This window comes from Rattus norvegicus, chromosome 19, assembly GCF_021556685.1.
Source record: "Rattus norvegicus strain SHRSP/BbbUtx chromosome 19, alternate assembly SHRSP_T2T, whole genome shotgun sequence".
NCBI lineage: Eukaryota > Metazoa > Chordata > Mammalia > Rodentia > Muridae > Rattus > Rattus norvegicus.
The window spans coordinates 61465842-61490424 of NC_141552.1; the positions used below are offsets into that span (position 1 = coordinate 61465842).

Here is a 24583-nt window from a genome sequence, read left to right on the forward strand (position 1 = left end):
GTTATAAGGAGGGAAGGAGTTCCACAGGCACAGGCCCATTTAGCTGAGGAAACCCAATATCCTGCATTAGTCGCTTGTTGCTGCGATAAAATACTATGTCCAAAAGCAACTTATGGGAGAGAGTTTATTTTAGCTTACGGCTCCATAGGGACATGTGGGGGAGTCCTTCATGTGGGGGAGATACAGGAGCAGGAAGCAGAAAGCTGAGTGATCACTTCTTCAACTGTGTGCAGAGTGAACTGGAACTGTGTGTGTGTGTGTGTGTGTGTGTGTGTGCGCGCGCGCGCGCGCGTGTGTGTATTGGGGGGCGCAGGGGGGTTTGAACTCTCAAAGCCTCATTTAGGAATTTGTAACCTCCCAAAACAGCACGGCCTACTGAAGGCCAAGTGTTCAAATACATGAGCCTGGGGGACATTTCTCATCCAAACTACCATACACCCCCAGCTGATACCCATAGCTATGTGCAAATATTTCTTCTATTAAACATGTCTAGTGACCTAAAGAAACAAAGGAGTACATCGTGTCTTGTTCCTCAGTGCGGCTCTTTCCTGGCTGAGGACGTCTTACTCCAAGTGTCCTCTGCAGATCTCCAAACACCTACATGCTCCCTCGAGATCCAGTGAGCTTGCCTACAAACACTATTTCAAGGCTTAGGAGAGATCTCAGGGAAAGCTTGTGCAGTGGTTTTTACTGTCAACTTTACACAAGCTAGAGTCAGGAAGAGGGAGTCTCAGTGGAGGGATTGCCCCCATCAGATTGGTGGGTGTTCATGCCTGTGAGGCATGATTGCTTGATTGCTAATTGCTACAGGAGGGCCCATTCCATTGAGAGCAGCACATCCTTGGTCTGGTAGATCTGCGTTATATAAGAAAGCTAGCTCAGGGGCTGGAGAGATAGCTCAGAGGTTAGGAGCATGTTCTTCCAGAGATCCTGAGTTCAATTCCCAACAACCACATGGTGGCTCGCAACCATCTGTAGTGAGATTTGGTGCCCTCTTCTGGTGTGTCTGAAGATAGCTATGGTATAATAAATACATCTTTTAAAAAAAAGAAAAAAGCTAGCTCAACGGGCGCCATTAAGAGAATGAATGAAAGCCATGGTTCCTGTACTCCCTGTCTCTGCTTCAGTCCCTACGTCTAGGTTTCTGCCTCAGTTCCTGTCCTGGCTCCCTTTAACAATGGTCTGTAATGGGTGAGATGAAACAGCCCCTTTCCTCTCCAAGTTAATTTCTGTGGGAATGCACTATCACAGTAGCAGGGAAACAAACAAAAACAGAAACAAAACAAAACAGACAGAAACTCATTAGCTACCTTTCATGTCCTATCATCAAATGCCTTCTGACAAGCAGTAACTTGAGAGAGAAGAGGTTTGTTTTGGCTCAGGTCCATTCTTGAGGGTGGGTGTGGCCACAGGTGATCTCTGGTGGTCAAAGCAAATGGCAGTCACTTGCTCTCATCTCAGTGGAACACGACGACGACGACGACGACGACGACTACGACAACAACAACAAAACAACAACAACAACAAGAAGGGTTCTATAACCTTCGGAAGGAGCACCAGCAACTGGGAATCTTGCAATTAAACAGGCGATCCTATGGGAGTCAGCAGTCCACCCCTCAGCTGTGCAGCAGAGAGGGCCTCTTGAGACTTGGACTTAGCTGGTTCGCTATTGTTCCTTGTTCCTCCTAAGTCCCATGGCGTAGCCAAGCTCAAGGTAAAGCAGGAGGTGCTGATTGGAGTGAGGAATTTCGAGTCACAGAAGACTCTGAAGATGCTTAGAACAGGCTTCTGGCTTAGGAAAAGTGGGTGCTTCCCTGACCAAGAACTTGGTGTCGAGGAGACCTGAAGGATCACGGGCTATCTTAGAATGGCAGCATGGTTAACATTAAGACTCACTGGCTAGCGTATAGCATAGACTTCCTTCCATTCTGCCCTAGTATGGCCATTATATCCCGAAGCCTCCAGTTACTCTGAGCGCTGTCTCTCCTCATGGAGGTGCCTATTTATTTTGTCATTGTTCTGTTACAAAAAACAGCCCAGGCAGAACTTGAAAAATTTATCTCAGCTATACTGTACACCTATCGCTATCAGTCCATAGGAGCCAGAGTGTGTGTACATACATACACATGTGGAAATGCATACACACATCCCATGTGCTTATGCACATACACACAAACATGTGCACATCCATAGCTATTTCTACCCCCTCTGGAATGTATTCAGTCACATCATCCAAGCAGAGGAAAGAGTCTCAACCTCTGGTACCCACAGGAGGCAGCTGCTGACTATGGGATGGTCGGTCGGTTCTCCAACTAACTTGAAATGCCTTGAAAGGGCGTGAACCTTCAATGGGTCTAAAGACACTTTCCCATCCACTACAGTGGCTGCTAAGGGCTGACCTAGAGGAGGCAGAGTGGGGATAGGTAGAGAGCTGTAGCTCTCAGAACTGGGCAGTATTGGCCACCATTGATTAATCCATCAGTCAAAAGCCCCCCCATTGGGGACCCAAAAGGTAAACAAGCTAAGCCATGCAAACAAAAAAAATTATGGATTTTTCTCTTTAGAAGCCTTTTATCATCAGAAGGAAATGATTTATTTTCGGTCTTGATTGATCAAAACTCCACGCCATGTTTTATGACCAAATCACATTTTCTGAGTATAGAGAGGAATGGAGGGAAAGGGACCAAATAATATTTGGGCGTTGTGGCCATCCTTGGGATGTAACCATGTTAGGAGTCCCATTCTGTTGAATGGAAACTGAGACTTAGAATGTCAAAAGGACCAGTTCAGTGTAGGTGGATCCTGCAGGCCCAATCCAGCCCTTATCCTGCTGACAAGACTTTTCCAACCATTTTAACCTTAGAGAACCAGAGTCTTCTGAGTGTTATTAGGGACACCTCGAGACTTGGGACTCTTCCCAGCATTGGTGAGCGAGCTTATAGAAGATGAGGCAAGGAAAGAGTAAGGTGCAGGCATTCTTAGAGTCAAAGCTTTTCTGCTCTTCCAGGACAGAAGCCCAGGGATGCTGGCATGGGGTGGTCAAGATTTCAGTTCACAGGCTGCATCTGTCTTTGCTGAAACCATCAAACCTGCAGGGCCATCTGTGCCCTAGACCATCACCTCAGCTCTGTGTGTGTGTGTGTGTGTGTGTGTGTGTGTGAGAGAGAGAGAGAGAGAGAGAGAGAGAGAGATGGATTTGAGGTCAGGTTGGAAAACTGTCCTTGGCCAAGCCAAATCATCTCACTTGTGAGTTGGTGGGGGGTGTGGTGTGTGTGCACCTAACTACTGGTTTAATTAGGACAAAAAAAAACAAAACAAACAAACAAACAAAAAAACCTCCACAAAACATTGACCTTGGGGCCCTTGGGGCTGGAGAAATGGCTTAGTGGCTAAGAGCACTAACTCTCCAGAGGTTCTGAGTTCAACTCAGTCACCACATGGTGACTCAGGACCATCTGTAATGTAATCCGATGCCCCCTTGTGGTGTGTCTGAAGATAGTATATTCATATACATAAAATAAATCTAAAAAACAAAACAAACAACCCCTCCCTCCCCCACCCCCATGAACCTCTAACACCACAAGGGTCAAGCCTAAAGGGCTGTTTTAAGCTGTGGGCTCTGGGATGGACAGGGCCTCTACTGTGACTGTGCCTTCTTCACATCTGTTTCTATGCTGTCTTCCTGCAGTCATTTCCCTGGGAACACTCCCCAGTAAAGGCCCTTTGCACAAATGCCCCAATCCCTATTACCAGGGAAACCAACCAACCTGTCTGACAGTGGCCATGAAACACCCCAGCCTTGCAGTGACACATGCCACTCTCAATCACAGCTCCTTGGCTAGATCTGGTCACATGCTACACCCCAATCGGAAAGAAGTCAAGCCCTGACATTTACTTAGAAGGCGGAAGACTAGATATATTTCATGAGAGATACTAAGGATGATGGATTGGGGAGAGTGCAGGAAGGCTGACCAAAGTACAAAGGCAGGACACCAATTGTCCCTGAGTGCAGCCTAAGACCCTCTCTACTCAATGAGGGGCCTCCCTGGGCAGGGCTGCTGTTATGGAGATAAGGGAAGACCTTCCTATTACCAGTGCACCTTCACCTTGATTTCCCATCCCTGTCTTTATTTGCTAACTTCTGATCTCAGGGTAGCTTCCCCCTTTTCCCCTGGTTGACCAGATGACCATTTTCCAGGAATAAAGAGATTTCAGATATTTTTACTTGGATCTCTGTAGACTCCATGCTTGTCCATTATCTCCAAGCAGCAATGGGGGCATGAATTTCCATACACATGGTTCTCATGCCATCCTCTTATGGCATATCATCCACTAAAGGTCTTATTTATGAAACTCTCAGGGCAGATGACGCTATTTAGGTGACCAGATGAGAACAGATGAGGCAGCAGTTTCCTCTGTATCTTCTGTGGACTCTCTGGATGGCATTGCTGTTTGTAGAGTGTGCAGTTGGCTAAAACAACCAGGCCCCAGACATGAAAGCATTGTCACCAAGGCCCCTGGGGGTGGGGAATCCCATTCAATGACCTCATGAGCAAGGGAAGGAACTTTAGGAAGCGTATCAGTTTGGTGTGTAGGATGCTCATTCTGTCACTGAATCCTCAATGTGATCTTAGAAGACAAATGGAGACACAGAGTCTGGGCAACATGCTGTGAGTAAAGAGCTGGGGTATCAGCAAGCTAGTTCAGTTCCAGACTCTGGGATCCTCCTCACCTTCTTCTAGTTCTTGATTGTCTTAGCTATCTAGTCTTTAATACATGTCAATCACTGCCTCATTATTCTAGGCCCTGTGCTGGCAATATCCTGCCGTGTGATATATTTAAACCGGTATTGAATATAACTTAGACACATTTTCTACAACAAAAATGGTGTCACTCATTTTTTTTTTTTTCATTTTGCTTTGGCCACTAGGAAGCTCATGTGTCCAAATCATAGCAAAACAGTTGTAGTTGGGAGTTAACGTTTTGGTTTTCTAAACTTTTCTTGTGGCCCAAGTTTTCTATCTTGGTTGGATTTGCCTTTTATTCTAAAACCCTTAAGTCCTCTTAGGAAGAAGCCTACATGAAAATAAGGACTTTACTGCCTTAGCTTCAGATCTCTGTGAGGGAAGAAATGCCTTAAATGTCCCCGTTTCTCCAATCTCCAACATTCCCCAACTGTAAGATTCCTTGAGCCATGACTAGTACTGTTTGGAGCCCTTGGGAATAGCTCAGGGACTCTGAAAGGTCACATCCACATTGGGGGGAAAAACAACAACAGAATTTGCTCAAGTCATGCTCCTGGTTTCGGTGCCAGGTTCACGCTTGTGGAGTGGCGGCCAGTCCCACCCTCACCTGAGCAGTTAATAAAATCTATTGCTCCTTGATGGATTTTTCGTGCAAGCTAGAATTGATCTGTCCTCTCTGTGATTTGTGGTGATGGCAGAAAAACACCAAACACCACCCCACCGTGGCTGAGCACTTTGGGGGGGTAAGGGGTGGGGGAGAGGGCGAAGAAAAAAAATCAAAGCCAAAGAAATCTACCAGCAAGGCTTTGAGGACATAGAGGGCTGGGGCTGCTGGGGTCATCTTATGTGATTTATTGGGAATAAAGTGGATCTTATTAACATTTTAATAAAGAGAATTTTTTTTTTTTGCAGTGTGTTAGAAGTGGCTGTTGGTCCCGGGTGCAATTCCAGTTCTTAGGGAAAGTGGAATCAGCTGGCATTGCCCAGCCTGATTTGTGAGGCTGGACCCCAGGAGTAAAAAAAAAAAAGGCAAGCCAACGTGCCGCCTCCTTGCTCGGAGGGGGCTCTCTCCCTGCGAGGTGCTCGCCCCTATCTGCCATGCAAAACGAGGGAGCGTTATGAAGGAATCCGTCTTGTAAAGCCATTGGTCCTGGTCATCAGCCGCTACCCAATGCTTTCGCGATGCTGCCGCTGATCTATTTGGGAAGTTGGCTGGCTGGCGAGGCAGAGCCTCTCCTCAAAGGCTGGCTCCCACGGAAAATATGCTCAGTGCAGCCGCGTGTGTGAATGCAAACGCCGCCAGGCGCTTCTTCTAGTCGGGCAAGATGCAGCCGAGAACTCCGCTCACCCTGTGCGTCCTGCTGTCCCAGGTAGGGAATGTGAGCCGCAGTCAGCGCGCTCCCACCAGCTTTCTGCATTCAGATCGCCCTGCTTGGTGATGGCCAGGAGCGATCGGAGGGTCGCGGGGCTTCTGCTAACCGCCGCGCAGATAGACCCGGCTAGCTCAGATGCGAGGTCACCCCCAGCTCCGATCCTAGAGGGGCCTGGCTCCTCTTGCCGGCTAGTCTCGTGTGCGTGTGTGTGTGTGTGTGTGTGTGTGTGTGTGTGTGTGTGTGTGTGTGTGCTCATTCTGAGAAGGACAGAGCCTTTTTGCAAGCAAAGGCGACATCCTAGCTGACATCAAGTGGGGTAACTTTGGTTCGCCTCCTCCAGAGGCTCATGTATCGGATATATACTCCTTTCGAGGCGACTAGGGATTGTGCTTGCCCCGTAACCCAGTGCCTTAGCCGGGAAGAGCCATTCGGTTCGGCCGGCTGCCGGGCTGGGAGAGGCCAGAGCTGGCATCACTGACTTCCCGGGGCGTTCGTCCTCTCTTCGCCCAGCTCGGCTGGCGAGCTGCAAGGCACCTCCCGCCAGCGGATCTCCGCAGCCCGGCTGCTGCTGTCTTTCAAAGCAAGACGCCCGCCGCTCCCGCTTTGAGGTCTTCAGGCTCTCCAGCTCCCGGCTCAAAGGAGCCTGAGCACGGTCCCCTCTCCATAGCGCAGGCCCACTACCCCCAGCCCCTTGGGCCCCCATTGTCCAGACAGCTGGAGCTCCTGCCCGAGCCCAGGCTGCAGCCTCTGTTGTCTTCTCTGGGCGGGCGGGTGGCGCTGAGCACAAGGAAAAGTTCAAGCTTCTTCACCAGGCTGCAGCTGCCTGGCAAATAACCCTCCAGATCGTTGCAGTGCCAGGGCAGGATTGGCAGAGCAGGAGAGGCATGCTGGGGCTCTCCTCAGCCCGGCTGAAGCTCAAAAATCCCTGGAAGTTTGGGTGTAGGAAAGCAATACTTAGGGGACAGGCCAGAGACACTGGAGGCTGAGGGGGCACGCCCAGCCCTCCTCTGGGGACTGAAGCTCCAGAGAGCATCCTGGCATACTGGCTCAGTCCTTCGTTGTCCTTTTAGGCAGCCTCTGGGACCAAGAGCTGGCAGTCTACAAGTGGGTGGTTGTAGAAGTGTAGGGCCACGCAGAGAAAACGAAGGAGGAGGGGGGATGCCTAAGGCATGGGTGTTGAGTTTCTGGGCAGGATTCTTGAGTGCCAGTGAAAGAGGCACGGGGTTGAACGTGAAGTGGGAAAGAGGAGAGGAAGTGAGGGTTCTGCAGGAAGCCTTCTGAAGGGAGATGGCTGTTGGAGGAGGGTTGGCACCCCAGAAATGCAATAGCTGTAGAAACGACCCAAGAGTGCATATGTCTCTGTGTGTGTGTGTGTGTGTGTGTGTGTGTGTGTGTGTGTCCCTGCCAGGACCCCGAGTAAGAGTACGATGCTTATTGCTGGGTAGGCTCTCCTGTCCTGACTGCTGACGTCTCCTTCAGTGGACTCGCAGTCCTGGGGTATACACAGTTGTTGCTTTTTTTTTTTTTCACCAGAGGTTTTCTAGCTGGTTCTGTAGGGGCCCTGCTATGGATGCTATGGTTGCTTTTGAAGCAGTTTCCCACATCTCTGGGGCTCTAACTATCCTTAAGGCAGAAGGTTGTGTGTCTCCCAATTTATCTAGGTGGGGCAGAGCACACCCGGATAGAAAGATCTAGACAGGTCCTCCCTGCCCTCTACTGCTAGTAGAACCACCTTGGGCAAGTTGTTTACCCTATCTAAGCTCCCAGGTTCTCTACGGTAGAAGAATCTATTATCATCAGCCCCGGAACTGCTGGGTAGACAAGGCCGCATGCAACAGGCAGCCCTAGGCAGTGTATTTCACAAGTCCCGCCTCTCTGGGAGCGGTTGGCGTCTGGGGCATGGACTCTTGCCTTACTCCGGACTTTTTTTATAGCCCTCCTGTCTTAGTATGTATTAGGTTCCAGAGCACATCCAAACTGGTGCTTTTCTGTGAGCAAAGCAGACTGTGGGGGGAGCTCCGGAGAGCCTCCCCGGGGGCTAGGGGCTTCCTACGGGGCACCTCTGCAAAGCAACCTGTGTGTCTTCTCTTGCAGGGCCGGCTGGCACAGGTGGCTTTGAAAGCACACTCAGTTGCTTCTGAGCTGGAAATAAGTGGCCAGCCCTGAGGGGCTTATCTCTCACTTTGATTGTCCTGCATAATCAGAGCGCTCCTCTGCATGGGGACAGTAACTGATGTTCTCCTCGCAGAAGCACCTGGAGGGCAAATAGTATCCACCCCGTGCAAGGTGCAGTTGACTTCATCAACAAGAGGCTTAAATGCAAGGGGGTGGGGGTGTCTTTGTGCCATTAAGAAAAATGAACGTGTGTGTGTGTGTGGGGGGGGTGTCAGAGCCTTTGAGTCAACAAACCCAGCCCAAACTTTTCCTGAGGCAGAAAGAAAACAGAGGAAAGACAAAAACAATGTGAAAAAGCAAATTACTCACTGCCCTGCGGAGCTAGGGCAAGCCTGTGTGTGTTTTTCCAAGCAGTCATACATACAGCTTGGAAGCTATCAGCCTCTGGCTGCTCATTGGCAGACTCGCCACCTTCCACATTTGCATGGGTTCGGGGTGGGGTGTGGGGGGGCAGGGCTTCTAAACAATAAGGACTGGAAGACCTCTTTTCTCCCCCTGGGGGTTCTGGGAAAACCTGTCCCGGAAGTAACAGCTGGAATTTGGCCACTGACACAAATGTGCCGAAGTGTGAGTTAGAAATTCCACTGTGGTAGGGATTGCCCACTCCCATGAGGCAGCGCTTCCACCCAGCCCAGCTTCTCACAATGCATGAGCAATCCCCCAAGAATTAATTTCTAGGGAGGGGCTCAGGTCTTGAGACTGTCCCTCCATGACTTCCCAGATGTATTCCATGGGAATGTGTCCGTTGGTTTAAAGTGGAAAAGTTCTCCCCAGAGATTGAGAGTCTAGCCTTTCAGGACTTAGTGAGTCTCCCGCATCTTCTCCTGTGGCTGCCACTCTGTCCGTTCTATTTTAAGAGCCTGGTTCATGTGCAAAGCCTTTCCGACGAGGGCAGGGACTCAAGAGTCTGAGAGGACACCTCCAGCCTGTGGCTCCGGAGCGCTTATGGGCAGCCTGCGCTATTTCAGAAGTTCTAGGGGACCAAGGATTGAAAGTGGCAAAAGTTCACATATCTAAACATTATTATAAATAGTTTTAGCAAATCCCAAAATAGTTCTAATACACCGCCAAGGCTGAATGAGTGACCCGGATTTCTGTAATTCTACCATGTTACTGGATGCCTTAAACGTCTTCTTAGCAGATCTTGTCTACCTCCTCTCTTCTAGAAGTATCCTCTGTGTGTTAAAGTAAAATAAATCTCTCTCTCTCTCTCTCTCTCTCTCTCTCTCTCTCTCTCTCACACACACACACACACACACACACATATATATGCTAGGACTTTGCTATGGCCATCAATCACTTGGTCACCTGATGAAGTTAACTCTCTTAGATGACGGGAGAGCTCAGGTCTTCAAAACCTCATCTTCCCTTTCTGTCTAAAAAGCACAGCTACACGAAACACCCAGACAACTTCTATCTTGTGGAAGTCAAGAAAAAAACAAAGCTACTCTTCCGACTCCTACCCGACTGACAGGCACATTATCTTAACAGCCCCAAATCGTTCTGTGGTTGTGTGTGCGCGCACACATGCCCATCTTTGTGTGTTTCGATCTTGCTTTGTACCTGATGAAAATTTTCTCCAGAAGGGGGCTCCATCCACAGCCTTACAGAATTCCGAGCCTGCAGTTCTTATTCTGGAGAACTCTTGTGAAGCAAAGCGGGTCCTACAGAGCAAAACTCTCTCTATTGCTACTCAACTGTCCTGGATGGGAGGTTCTATCATTCCCTATCCTCTCTTCATCCTCTTTTTCCTTCTTCTTACTGCTCTGTCTTCTGTTCTGTCTTCACTTCTCTGCCCTGCCTTCCCTGGAGGGCAGGCGTAGGAATAATTTTCAGAGGACTTTGCAGACAACGCAGTATGGACTATGAGGAGGTTTAGACATTTCCTGGCATTTTGAGTTTGGCTGGACCGGCTTTGTTCTTCAGGCAGCAGAGGCAGAAACCATTCTGTCTGGGAAGGAAGATAACTTTTCCTCGAGACACACCAACGAGAAGAGTGACTTCCCTCAGTCTCAGCTTGTGCCCCGGCACCTCTTGAAAAGGAGAAGGAAATATTTGTCTGTCATCCAATCACAATGATCAGTCCGATAGAATCAAATCAAGTAGCCAGACGCTTGGGCCCTCCTTCCATTTAGCTGTCAGCAAGGTGTCCAGATGCCTTGGAGAATCTGGCCTCCTGGGGGATGCTGCCAACACCATTCTCTAGGGCTTGTCTCCTCTGCCACCGCCGATGTGGGATGGTGGCCGTATCCTGGGGTTAAGGGTGAGAGTCATTCTTCACTCCTGGGTTAAGACTAATGAGGCTGCTCGTCCCCACGTAGGCAGAGCTCAGTGCGGGAGGTGGATTGGGCGATCAGCAGACTGAAGCTCCTGGCATCTACTTGATGGGATCTATGTCAACGCTCCCCCTCTGGCTTCTGGGCAGGGGATTGCATATTGGCAGCCTGCTTGAACCCATGGAGGCAACTGGTGACCAAACTTTTCCAAACTCATGACATCAGTTCCTTTAAAAGATGGTCCAGGCTTCCCGCGTTTCTTGAAAACTCAGTGGCCCTGGCCATCTAAGCTCTCTTTCTACGTGGTGCTGGTTGGCAGGAGCTGAGCCAATACTGCCCTTTTCGGGCAGGACATGCTCTACACTTGGCCATAAACCCCCCAGGACCTCCCCCCAAACACAGCACCCACTATAGGAATACCGCCCACTTGATCCTATCGCTGAATGACTCTGCTGCCATAAATGGAGGCTCCATCCAATCGCCTTCTTAGTGATGCGCTGCTTTAAACGGAAGTTGCACAGGGCTGGAGTTATTGGCCCCGTGGGCAAGAGTGTTTGTACGAGCATCAGGACTTGGGTTTAAAAATCCCCCAAACCAATGTGCCTGAAACCCCAGCACCATGACAGATAGAGGCAGAAGGATCACAGGGCTTGGTGGCCACCAGCCTACCTCCAAATTCAGTGAGAAAACTTGTCTCAGGGGAACAAGACAGGGTGCGATTGAGCAGGACACCTTATGCTCTCCCGTAGACCGGGAAGAAGTGCACACACGCTTGTGCATGTGCGCATACACCACACATTCACACAATAATAGTGGTACAGAGTCATGATGACGAGGAAAGGGAGGAGCAGTTGGTTTTTGGGATCCCTGTGATGAAATACACAGACGTGGGTGTGGGCACCAAGGTCACCCCTCCTCCCCCAGAACATTATCATCAGTGCACTTGGGGATTAACAGTACCCAGACAGAGGCTCCACTCACAGTAGCGACATGTAGACCAGCAGAACCAGGCAGTGCTGAGTCACTGTGAACCCTGGTATGTTAGAGACGTGATATGTGACCTGTGACCCGTTACATCCTCAACATCCCCATGTATCAGCAGCCAGAGGGCAGGAGCAGGAAGCTGAGAAATCACATGCCCAACTGAGGTCGCAAAGCAGAAAACAAACTGGAAGTGAGGCAAGGCTATGAACCCCAAGCTTGTCCCCCCCCCCCAGTGATATACTTCTCCAGCAAGGGTACTTTGGCTCCCCAGACGGTGCCACCAAGTGGGATCCACGTGTTTGAACCCCTGAGCCAATCAATGGAGGCCGTTTCTCATTCAAACCGCTACACTACTGGTGATGGTCTGCATCTGTGGTGAACATTTGATACCCACTGTGGTCCTGAGTACAGTGTCAGTGCTGTAGATGTTCTCTGGCTCCAAAAAAAACACTACAGTAACCTATATGTCTCCTCCCACTGTAGTGGGCAGGCCTCTGAGGACTCTTTGCCATAGCTGCAACCCCCCACCCCAAAAGGAAGATTAAAAATAACTATGCAACCAGAAGTAAAGTGATTTTTCTTCCCCACTGCCAGCCAAAAGTCAAGTTCTTGAAAATTAACATTAGCAATGGGCATGTTGTGGCCTGTCACATCTAACTTCAAAGACAATGCCCCGTGGCACCAATCTTCTGGAGAGGCACAAGGACCCTGTGTCTCCCAGATGAGCACAAGCTGAGCTGGGTGGAAGGCAGAAGCCTTGACACATGTCCGGGGAGGGCCAGAAATGAGCTCATCCTCCTTCACAGCATAGAGTCCTGCAAAGGAATGTAGCGTCCCTTCATCCCTGCCTCTGGTCCGCCAGGCAGTTGCTTCCCTCTCAGGTGATAGAGCACCATTTGTGTTGTGTGGTCCAGGACAGAGACGGTAGCTGTGTACTCCTCCTGAAGCATGCGCCTTAGAATCGCTGTAGAATCCATAGCTGTAAAGCGCTGGGCAGGCTCACCCTCCTCTGCCATGAGCTGTGGGCATTTGGGGACATCTGACTCAGAGGTGACAAGTTATAGCCTGTGGGCTGGCTCCTGCCTGAAACATGTTTTTATAAATAGTCTTCTTGGACCGAAGCCACACCTCTTTCGTTTATAGAATTGTTACGGCTGCTTTGTGCTTTAACAACAGAGTTAAGACTGTCTGGCCCTCAATGCCATCTGTCTCTTTGCAGAAGAAGTCAGCTGGCCCTCCGATCAAGTCAAAATTGCAGGCAAAGTAGGTGCACGGAGACTTTTCAAAGGGGTGTGGCGAGGGCTTCGACCATCAGGACCTCTCCCTCTCTGGCCTCAGGCCTGAAATAAGTTGCTCTTAGGAGAATTCACTTTGGACCAGTATGCCCAGAGATACCTAGGCTTTCTGTGGTGGTCCACTGTGTTTCACGTAACAGTGGTGTCTTTAGGGTCCTGCTGCTAATATGACCGATTCAGTTTCTGTTCTCTTGGGGCTCTGCTTGGCAGGGGCGATCAATATCAATTAATGAATAATTTAAGAGCAAGACAACCACCACGAAGGAAGACAACACAGTTGTATGAGGTCGCCCCACCACACATATTGCGCTCGTTCAGTTTTTCTTTTTTCGCTGCTAACTAAAATCTCCACCCCGTGACAGCACATATTGCTGTCACCTGACTCATCCAAGCCTGTGTTCCTGTGGCTCTCAGTAGTGCCTGGCACAGTGTAGGCACCCAGCAAATATGAATGAAAGAACAGATGGATAATGGGAATAAGAAAGGCATCAGGAGGGTTGGGGATTTGGCTCAGTGGTAGAGCGCTTGCCTAGCAAGCACAAGGCCCTGGGTTCGGTCCCAGCTCCGAAAAAAAAAAAAAAAAAAAAAAAGAAAGGCATCAGACCCAGATAAAAGATCTAGGAGACTTCTCTGACAGCCTTACGATGGAGCTCAAAGCTTCGGCAGGAAGTAGGTGTTGTGAAGCCTAGGAGAAGGTGGGCATGGGAAAGGCATACCCAGAGGAAGGCACAGACTGGGTAAAGCCTCGGTGTAGAAGGAGCCAACCCAGCCTGGACAGGGGTGTGGCCAAGAGGTAACAAGCCCTTGGGCCTTTGTTGGTCACTTCAAGAGTCTTAGTGTTGGTTTCCGAGTGATGGGCAGCTATGGAGATCACAAGAAGTGACAAGATCTTTCACTTTCAGAAGGTCATTCATCCAGCTTCAGGGCAGCAAATGTCTGGAGGCAGATAGAGCTGTGAGAAGATATTATGGGCCTGAGGTCATGGAGGGGAGGCATCTAAAGGAGAGGAGACAGAATACTTGAGAGAAGTGGCTGAGGGCACTTATGAGGAGGGCCTGCAGGGTATGGGGGTGCCTGGCTTAGATATGTCAGACAAGGGCTGAAGGGGAAGGGACCCTGTTCCTGTTCTGGCTTTTCTAAGGTAACTCATGGTTCAAAGAGGTGTGTGTATGTGTGTGTGTGTGTGTGTGATGTGTGTGTGTGTGATGTGTGTGTGTGTGTGATGTGTGTGTATGTGTGTGTGTGTGGTGTGGTGTGTGTGTGTGTGTGATGTGTGTGTATGTGTGTGTGATGTGTGTGTATGTGTGTGTGTGTGGTGTGGTGTGTGTGATGTGTGTGTGTGATGTGTGTGTGTGTGTGTGTGTGTGTGTGATGTGTGTGTATGTGTGTGTGTGATGTGTGTGTGATGTGTGTGTGTATGTGCATGTATATGTGTGTATACATGTGTGTTTTGTTGGGGTGCTAGCCAGACTGTGCAGTGCATAGAGGAGCATCTGGATGCCCTTCTATGGGTGTCCCCCAACCCTGCATACGCCTGCCTTGGGGGTGTGCACCATAGGAGCCTGGGTATGTCCTTGATTGGAGTGACCCAGGTAAAGCCTCTGCAATTAACCAATCTCTGAGACTTTTCATGCAAAGGATATTTGAGAGGAACCTTGCCAAGCCTTTTAATGGTTTTGTGAACATTCAATAAGCAGTGCTAGAAATATCTCTAACATGGAGCAAATCATGATCTCCCACTCCCAGAGCCATTTGACGAATGCTAACACGCCTGTCTTCCAGAATAAGGTGTGTCGGCAGAAGCTTCCATGTTCTGAGCTCAGGATAAGAACGTCCAGCCGGGTGCCAGGCAGTGGCGCTCTGCCAAATGCCTAACAACTGGATCTCTCTCTCTTTCCCACTTGCAAAAAAGAAAAAAAAAATCTAAACCGTGTGGTTTGCACTATTTGACCGTTTCTGTAGTGCAAATACTCCCACTGTGGGTGGTCTCCACCTACCAACCTGTAAGTTCCCTAAAAATGTCACCATGGGCGTCTCAGAAGTCATTGTTTACTGACTCCCCCACATGCTATGAACTTGGAAGCTATTTCAAGTCTTCATCTCATTCATAGTGCAACCTTCAGCAAAGGAACCTCAGTGGTCTCATCTGTAAAATGGATCAGCTTCTCATGTAGTTGAAACAGACAGGAAAGATGGGCATGGCAGTATGAGAAACAAACAAACAAACAAACAATCTTAGATGACCCAGGCATGGGGGCACATGGCTGTGGTCCTGGCATTCTGGAGGCAGAGGCAGGGAGTGCTCTGTAAGCTCAAGGCCAGCCTGGCCTACATAGTGAGGGTCAAGTCAGCCAGGACTAGCTAATGAGACTCTTAACCAGATGAAAACCACAATGAATCCCAAGGAAAGGCACATAGCTTCTGCATGCATACACATATATGTACATGAACCTACACAAATAGGGACTCACATGTTTGCTGGTGCACACACACATACACTCATGGATTTGGAGCTACAGGGAGGCCTGATAAGTTATGAAGATACTTACAAGTGATGACAGTCATGATTGCTGGCATGGAAACAGGCTTCCATTCCCCACCCCACCCTGCCCCTTCCCAAGCTTCTCCTTTATGCCGGACTCCACTGCTATGCCACAAGCCCCCCTGAACGTCCATGGTACGTTCCAGTGCAGCAGTGGTGTTAACTCAATGTCTTGGTTTGAGTTCTCCCAGATAGCAATGAAGTGACACAAGCTTGTGTGCAAAGGACTAATCTGGAAGGTGGCCCAAGGGCTCAGAAGTGAATGTGTGTAGACAGAGAGATGAAATGCCACTAAGCCAGTGTTGACTATGACATTGATCTGATACTGTCGTGGGAATCGAGCTCATGGTTGATGGGGTCTGCACAGGAAAAATATGGAAAATCTGAACCATCCATCAGAAAGACAGGCAAATAGGTAGATGTCATCTGAGGTCCCTGAGCAGAGGAGTGGAGAGGCACGTTGGTGTGTGGACTGTTGGTCTGTGCCCCGCTATGAGTATATGGTATCCCATTCGCCATTGTCAGACCTTCCCAATAGAGCCAATGACAGAAGAAAGGACTATGGTAATGAACATTCTTTTTAATATTTTCCTATTTATTTTTGTTGTGAGTGTGTGTATGCATGCTTACATGTGAGTGGACCTGTGTGTGAATATACTTATTTGTCTGTATATGGAAACATGTGTGCTCATGCAAATGCCTGAAGCTGACCCTGGTGTCTTCTTTGACTATTCTCCACTTTGAGGCAGGATCTTTTCTGAAGTCAGAGTTCACTAATTCTCACTCATCTAGCTGGCAAGTTCCCAGAGATGGGAACCCCATCTCTGCCTCCTGAGTGCAGGGATTATGGGAGGCCACCACACCTACTTGGCTTTTAAGTGGATTCTAGGAATCCAAATTCTGGCCCTCCTGTTGCCCTTTATCAACGGAACCATCTCCTCATTGATGGGCCTTCTTCTGAGCCTTCTGATTTGGGTGAACACACATCTCTAGATACTCCCTTTCCTGCTAGATGGTCACACTCTTTGAATGCCCTGGGTCACTACCTTACCCTTGTTTTTGATATAGAATATTTCCCCACTCCTTTGAGGTAATTAATAAGTACACAAACTGAGGTGAGAGGAGTGTCTGTAGGACAGCAGTTGGGAGGAAAGTAATGCATCTGAAAGAAATGGCCCTCACCCACTCATTCAGTATGTCATCAGTGCTAAGTATCTACCAACTGTGCGACACCCTTCGAAGCACCAGGAATGGAGAAGTGAGGAAGGTAGACCAGATGCCTTTCAGTGAATAGTCACAGTGACACAACTGAGCAGGTAGCAACGAATGAGTCCTATGAAGTATGACAAAGTAAGCAAGAGAAAGAGACAGAGATAGAGAGACACAGAGACAGAGAGACGGAGATGGAGAGGCAGAGAGACATGGAGACAGAGAGGCAGAGAGTCAGAGACTGGAGGAGAAACAGAGAGAGAGAGACACAGAGAGCCACAGAGACAGACATATACATGGGAGGAGGGAGAGACAGAGACAGAGGAACAGAGACAGAAAGAGACAGAGAAACAAAGACAGGCAGAAGCAGAGAGACAGAGAGAGACAAAGAAAGACAGAGACAGACAGAGACAGAGACAGACAGAGACAGACAGAGACAGACAGAGACAGACAGAGACAGACAGAAAAAGAGAGAGGCTACAGCTCCTGCCTCTTCTATCTGTTGTCTCCTGAGTAACAAATTACTATATCCCCACGTTTTCTTAACTCACTTCTGCCTCCCTCTGAGCCCCGTGATTATGTGGTTTACTTTCAGATTGATGCTGTGAGTTTGTGGGGAACCGAAATGGTGCTCGGTGGATGGGCATTGAACAATGGGAGTCAATTGCACCCTCACATTCGGCTCCGGATGGTGGGTTGGTGGGTTGAATTCATCTACAGAGATTCCACTTTGTTATTGTTGATTTAATTCATCTGGAATAATTCTAAATTGGTATTGTTGACATACAATGGAGCTGAATTTTACTCAGAGGTTGGGTTATAAAGTCAGGGTTTAAAGCAAACACAGAGTTGTCATTAACCTTGAAGTCTTTGAAGTTGCCCATTAAAGTGCAGTGTGTGTGGTTTTGTGTATGCAAGCCTGTGCTATAATCAATATGGAAAAAATGTAAAATGCATGCAGCCATGTACAATGCATACAAAGAATACAGGCAAGATATAATTTCACGACACTTAATTGCAGCAGTGACATTGTTCTTTTTCCTTCTGTCTCCCCCCGCCCCTTGGTTGAAAGAACTGAATTTGTGACCATTAAATGTGTGCATGATGAGACTCCTTGCACTGATTTTAGCTGGGCTCCTAGTCATACCTTCCACCCTTGGGTATGCATCGGGGAGGGAGGGAGCTGTTTCCTCTCATGCTCCACCATTATAGTTGCTTCTTATCCCAGTCAGCTTTTCAGTCAGGGCAGGAAAGCTGCAAAGGCAGAAATAACAGCAGCGAAAATGGTGGCTGTCTGTGTGGTGTTGACTATGGGGGAGGAGCCCTCCCTATGTGGTGTTGACTACGAGGGACCATCTCCAGAGCTTTGAGTGGATCAGCCTACCAAGTCTTTGTAATGAAGAATCCACTCTGATTCCATTGCCCATATGGGGAAGACCCTGGAGGCCTGATAAAGGTCACAAAGCTTTGGGGTGTAGATTCAAACTCATTCTCAAACACAAAAGGCCACATGTCCTATGAGTCTATGCAATGGAAGGAACTGTTCCGGGCAGGCCAACCCAGAGAAACAGAAAACAGGTTAGCGGTTTCCTAGGGCTTAGGAGGGGCCAGAGGGAGGGACTATGGGGACCTGAGGTTTCTTAGGGAGGCTGGGAATGTTTTGAAATGGGATAGTAGTGTAACCCATGCCCACCAGTGTTATGAACATATCCCCTAAGCCCACAGCAAGGTATATTTTGACACAATTCATGTCGTATTAATTGTGCCTCAATGAAGTATGATTAGACAGAAAATCAAGCAATTCTGGGTCACGGCAGTCTGGGAACAGGGCTCTGGGTACTTGGTGCCCGCACACAGGACCTTTGCTGCAGGCACGCATCATGAATGGTCCCATTGCGTTTTATTTCCATGAACTTGGATGATGCACAAAATGACTGTATTCGTCACCCTCCCACATTGCTGGCACCAAACACCTGACAAGAGCAACTTGAGGAAGGAAGAGATTATCTTGTTTCAGTTCACAGGCATAGCCTGTGGCTGCGAGGTGTCATGGCGGCAGGAGTGCCGGGCTGCTGGTCACGTGACATCCACAGTCAGGAAGCAGAGAGAGAGATGAATGCGGGGATTCAGCGTGCTTTCGTCTTTTTGTTCAATCCTGGAGCCCAGTGCAGCCAGCCCACAACATGGTGATCACCCACATTCAGGGTGGGCCTTCCCTCTTCCTTTGAACCTTTCCGGAAATACCGTCGCAGGCAGACCCAGTAGTGTGTTTCTGGGGTGATTCTAAATCCAGTTGACCTTGGAAATGAACCACCACAGTTTCCTGTCCCCTCCATTAAAGAGAGAGATGGTGTGAGAAACTTGGTGCGGGCAAGGTGGCAGCACCAAGATAGAGAACTAGGTAGTTTGGGCCTACATCTATCTCACTCTTGCTGGCAGCAGGGATTTTTCTCAGGCTGGATTCATCTGATTAAAGTCCCCTGTACAGCCTAGAGTGGCAGGAACTGGAGCCCATTAGGAACAAAGCCCGGGCTCTCCACTTCTCTTTTGCTGACTTGTAAAGTGCACTAAGGACCCTCTTCATCTACCCAGTTGTTAGCGCACTCAGGCTCTCTGTCTAAGGGGCTGACAGGAAACTTACGAGGAGGAAGAGGGTCCTCACCCCAAGCAGCTTTTGAAGAGTGAGGCGAAGTGGAGGGCTCTAGCTCGCCCAAGCGTGGCAAACACGGTGCTAACAGGTTTTGCCCTTTAACCTTCTCCTCCTTGCTGAGATACATTAGATTACATTCCTAAAGCTAGCCCCAAGGTAAATTCTCTTATTTGGCTACTGACTCGTCCCTGAGACCAAATACTAAGGCTCAACAGTTAAAGTTCATGATTTGGCTAACATGTGTAATCAAGATTTACCAACGCACCCTAGCACAGAAACTCACTCCTGCAGAAACACCCTCTCTTGCTATTTTTTTTTCTTTTTTGCTTGTGCTGCCACTGCCTTTATAGTACCCCTCCAATACACACACACACACACACACACACACACACACACACACACACACACACACCACTACTCACTGATTGCCCCTTTTGGGTAATAAATCATATTTGTGCTGAGAATTTAGTATCTGAATATGTCCTGTACCAATTCTAAGGAGGTCAGGAAGAAGAGAGGAATGGACTTGGTTGGCATGCCATCACTGGAATCGTGCTCAAGTCGATATCATGTTCTGCAGGGATTTAGAATTTCCTCAAATCAGCAGGAGCTGTGGTCTTGTGCCAGTCAAAGACTCTGACAGACTGGGCAGTGCTGGGGAGGGGATCCAAGCCTAGTGTAGGTCTTGTGATAACAGCCAGAACCTCTCGCTTTCCCTCTTGAGGACACCGCCTCCAAACCCTCAGAGTCCTGCATGTTCCAGGGCTCCATGCTTTAGAGATGACTCTCTTCGCCCTCACAGATGGGTTAGCTCTTAGCATTTTTTCTTTAGTGTTTAAGCACATAGTGACTGAGTTGAAAGCCATGCATCGTACAGCCAGAAAGGGCAACCAAGGACTGGTCTCTTGGCCAAGCTCAGGTCAGCATTTGTGTGTATGGCTTTGTAAAGGCAAAGCTTGGGGACTATCTGTGCCTTCCTGGGTTTGCAGCTTCAAAGAATGGGTGTGGCTGGGCTGGGCACTAAGGACTGGGGACATACAGCTTCAGAGCTTGGGACAGCTTGTGATGGAGCCTGTTACCTTTGCCTAGTTTGGTGTGTATGTGTGTCTTCCTCACTAAGTCACCACTCCAACCTCTTTCCCTACTTCTTATAAAAAATGTATTTTATTTTTATTTTATGTGTACAGGTGTTTTGCCTGCTTGTATGTCTGTGTACCACATGCTTACCTGGTCCCAATGGAGGCCAGAAGAGGGCATCAGATATGCTGAAACTAGAGATACAGGTGGTTGCTGCCTGTCATGTGGGTACTAAGACTCAGATCCTCTGGAAACCCAGGTCCTCTGGAAGGGGAGCCATCTTTAGTGCTGATCCATCTCTTCAACTCTCTTTTTCTCTAGTTTTTAAGTGTTCCTGAGAGTAAGTAAAGCCATGTGAAGGTTTGATTCTGTTCTCATTGGTCAGTTTACTTGTACCACTATGTAGTATGCTTTGAAGAGACGCTGGATCCACAAGAGGGCTAGTAAGTGTAGTAGAGAATATGGTTACATCATCTGTTTTGGGAAACTCCGCAGTTGCTTGCCCAGAGAAGTAAACCAGGTAGAGATCAATGCTTTAAAAAGTGAACACTTCTGAGACTTAAGTGCACATTCAAGCTTTTAAAGAGGGGCTCTCAAGGGCTGCACCTTCTTCCCAACCCCTGGGTGTAAGGAATTCTCTGACGAGAGTCAGTCATAGCACACACACAGTGGCAAGCAAGCTGCCAGCATCTTAGCTATGGGCCTCTAGGAATCTGTTCGTAGTTCCGAACCAACTGAGAACCTCAGAAATAGTCTCTGGTCTGAACTGAGCCATTGGGGTTGGGGACCAGAGCTCTGTGTCTGTGGAAGTTTGAAAACTGGAGGAAGTCTTTAGAATGTCTTTGGGTTTTGTGAGGCCGCCCAGAAGAATCCTTTGGGTGTCATCGTCAATGCCCGGAGACGCTCTTGACATCTATCATGACTGAAGACATATGAAGTGAGGTCTCAGGGGACAACTGCTCCTTTCAGGCACTTCGCAATCATGTCTGGAGGCTTCCGCAGTGGAGGAGTGGGGGTGCTGCTGACAGTTGTCGGCAAGCAGAAGCTGAAGATGTCGTTCAGGAGCCTACAATAGTGAGGAACAGCCCCCACAACCATGACATTGTTCATTGCAGCCCAAATTACAGTCAGCCAGTCCACACCAGCCCAAAAGCAAGGGTTCCTCCTTGTCTAGCAAAAGCAGATACCTATCATCTTTCCCCACCCTGTTATCAGTAGGGGCCAGCATCTAAAGTCGGGTCAGTGGAAAGACACCTTACAGCAAACTGTCATTCATATTTACGTTTTCAGAGGACACGTGCGTTCTCTGTAACTCATTCACCTGTGAGGAAACTAGTAAGATGCTTTGATGACTCCAAAGTGTGTTTAGGGAGCACGGGTGATTGATTATGAGGAATCAGACAGAGGAATGCTAGGATAAGGTTGCCAAGTTGGGACAAAAGTGATCAGCGTGAAATAGGATGCTATCTTCGGGGCCCTTGCACTACGGGATAGTAGATATTTGCATCTCTAATAGCCAGAGTTGTTGACCCATTAACCAGTGACTTCACAAAGCCCGACATTTAATCACAGTGAATGAGAGAAGTCAGAACTGAGTCCACTACACAGCCTTTCATGGCCACATTCAGTGGCTTTTATTTTCAAGCTTGGGATGGTCTTTCTGATGTTTTAAACACTTGAAGATGAAGACAGGGAAGACAGCTGAGGCCTAGGCAGTAGGACGAAGAGGAAGAAATTCCTGGAAGTCTAAGAAGAAAATGGAAAGGTGGCCTTTCTTACCTGTCTCCTGATCCAAATGACACCTGATCCATTCTGGGTGCCTCTGGTGTCACTATGGGGGTGTCTCTTAAAACTTTCCGTCTAGAAGCAGCAGAGAGGAATTCTGTGTGTCAGTCACAGGTGTGGTTGGAAGGAGGTAAAAATAGTAAGAGATCGAGTCCATAGTGGGAGAAATAGAACCAAGACAAAAGAAGCTATGTGCTTGAGAAAAACTGAAGTCCAGATTCAAAGTAGAAACACTCAGAGCATGTTCAGGAGGCAATGGAGACAGTTCTGAAGGTTGGTCACTGGAAATGCAGGATGGTGAAATTAGACCCATACAATGGGGTAGTCACTATTAATAGTATTGCTGTTACTTTAACCCCAAGACTTGATGACTGCAGAAGTGCCTGGCAGGACACCATAACCATTAAGAGTTCAGGACCTAGCTAGGGTCCTTTAATCCTAGCACTTGACAGGCAGACCTCTGGGTGTTTGAGGCACCCAGTCTCCAGGACAGCCAGGGCTACACAGTAGACCCTGTTGAACCTTGGGGAGAAGGCAGAATTATGGTTTGAACTCCAGCCCTGCCACCGTGGACCTGGATGGCCATCTGCAAGTGGCTTACACTGGTTGTACCCCTGTTAGGAAGCCTATGAAGCAAGGGCATTGGTCCACACCTGGCATCACTGCTGGGGAATTCTACCGGATACCGTATACTGGTCTGAGAAACAGGGAGATCTATAATAATAATAATAATAATAATAATAATAATAATAATAATAATAATAATAGAAGTTGGTTGTTTCTAGTGTGGAACAGACAAGATGGTTTTGCAACTTGTATGGCCTATCAGTTGTAGTTTGAATTTTCCCCAAAGCAAGTTGTGGAGAGCTTGAGTTCAATGGAATCATGTGGGAAGGCACCCAAGGGGCAGGGAGGAAAGAGAAACAAAGGAATCAGAGACCCGATGGTTCTGTTATTTAGCTGGTTACCACTATGATGCCTGGGGCTTACATATCCTGGCAACCTTTGGGAGCTGGAGTGGAGCATCCTCACTAAGCATCTCACCTTAAGGACATGTGGACTCTAGCCTTGATGTCTCAAATCCAGATTGGCATTGTTCGAAAGCTGCCCCAGACATCATCAGTTTTGAGACTCAGGGGCTGATGGAGATGGGCACTAGGCTCGGAGGAAGCCTCAGGCCATGAGATTGTTAGTTATTTCCTCTAACCTGAAACACATGAGGTTTTGGAATACAGAGGGAGACCTATAATACTCAGGAACTTGGGGGAAACTTAGAAGGCCCAGGAGCCCAGGGAATTTACAAGACCCACAGAGGCCCTGTCCAAAGTTATACAATAAGCAAGCAGTTGCTATGGAGCAGAGTGTTCTACAGGAGCCTTCAAGGAAAGTGGGGGCCTCCAAGGTAGAGCTTTCATGAGTCTTCACTCATGCTAGAGTGGACGGTTGAGTGACGGAACTGTCTTCGAATCATTCACACTCTTATAAGTAACCCCTTACCCATGCTCTATAAGTAACCCCCGTAAAATCATGGATTCACCAAGCCAAAACATTGAGTGGAAGAATTTCTTCGGTCTGTCATCAGTACCATCATGGATAAATAGACAGTTGATCATGGGAAGGTCTCCCAACAGAGGCACACATCCCTATACTTGGCGGTTGAAACAAGCCACCTATGAAAAGGCCAGAAGAAGTGTGGGTGGATGTGGGAGGGATCTAGCTGTGTCTGCTGGAGTTGGAAATCAAAAGGCATAAAAGCCAGCAATGCCCTGTGGGCCAGTAATCTTCATTTAAGTATTAAGGAAACAGATAAGTGTGGAAGAAGCTGTGCAAAAAAATATTTCTATATATTATATGCGATAGCTCAAATTGGAAATAGTAGTAATAGCCAACCTTTATTGAGTGGTTACCGTGTGCCTGGTGCTCTAAATGTCTTACAAATATGCTAAATTTCTAGCAAATGGAAATTGCTTGAGCAGCTCAATGGAATATTACACAGCCATTAAAGAAGATAACTATGAAGATGATAACAAGAGAAATACCATATAAGTGAGATATGAACATCAGGTGCGAGATAGTTTGTATGGCCGGATCCTCTCACCACAAGCCTCGTCCTATGGGAAGGGGGATGGGGTGTGAGAGGAAGTATATCAATCTCCCATCCGCAGGTCTGCTCTCCTAATGAGATTCTGAGCGATCTCCTTCCACCCCTTCCTTAGTTTACAAGTCTCTACTGACGAGTTTGTATTAAATTTCTAATGAAAAGATAAATGAAAAGGTGAATGAAGGTGATCTCTCAATCATCTCTAAAACAGTGTTTTATCAATTCTGACCCCCTGGCGATTTGGGGGAAGAGGATACTGTAATAGAGAAGATCCTTCCGAGAAATGAATCTGGGGGCAGGGTGGGAACTGTACTGGATCAGAAGAGAATCGAGGCAAGATTGTAAGTTACAAGTTAATAAAGGTCACAGGA

The 24583-nt window shown here is 48.2% G+C and overlaps 1 protein-coding gene across 2 annotated transcripts in view; it reads left to right on the forward strand.

Moving 5' to 3' along the window:
• The first annotated feature begins 5943 nt into the window (after positions 1–5943).
• Positions 5944–24583, forward strand: part of Cdh13 (cadherin 13) — a 1039744-nt gene continuing 1021104 nt past the window's right edge. Inside the window, exon 1 of one of the 2 annotated variants that reach the window (XR_015643278.1) lies at positions 5944–6115. Coding sequence is in view for 1 of the 2 variants with exons in the window: in NM_138889.2 (NP_620244.1) it covers positions 6071–6115 (45 nt within the window). In the remaining variant the exon portion in view is untranslated. 2 annotated transcript variants of the gene reach the window in all.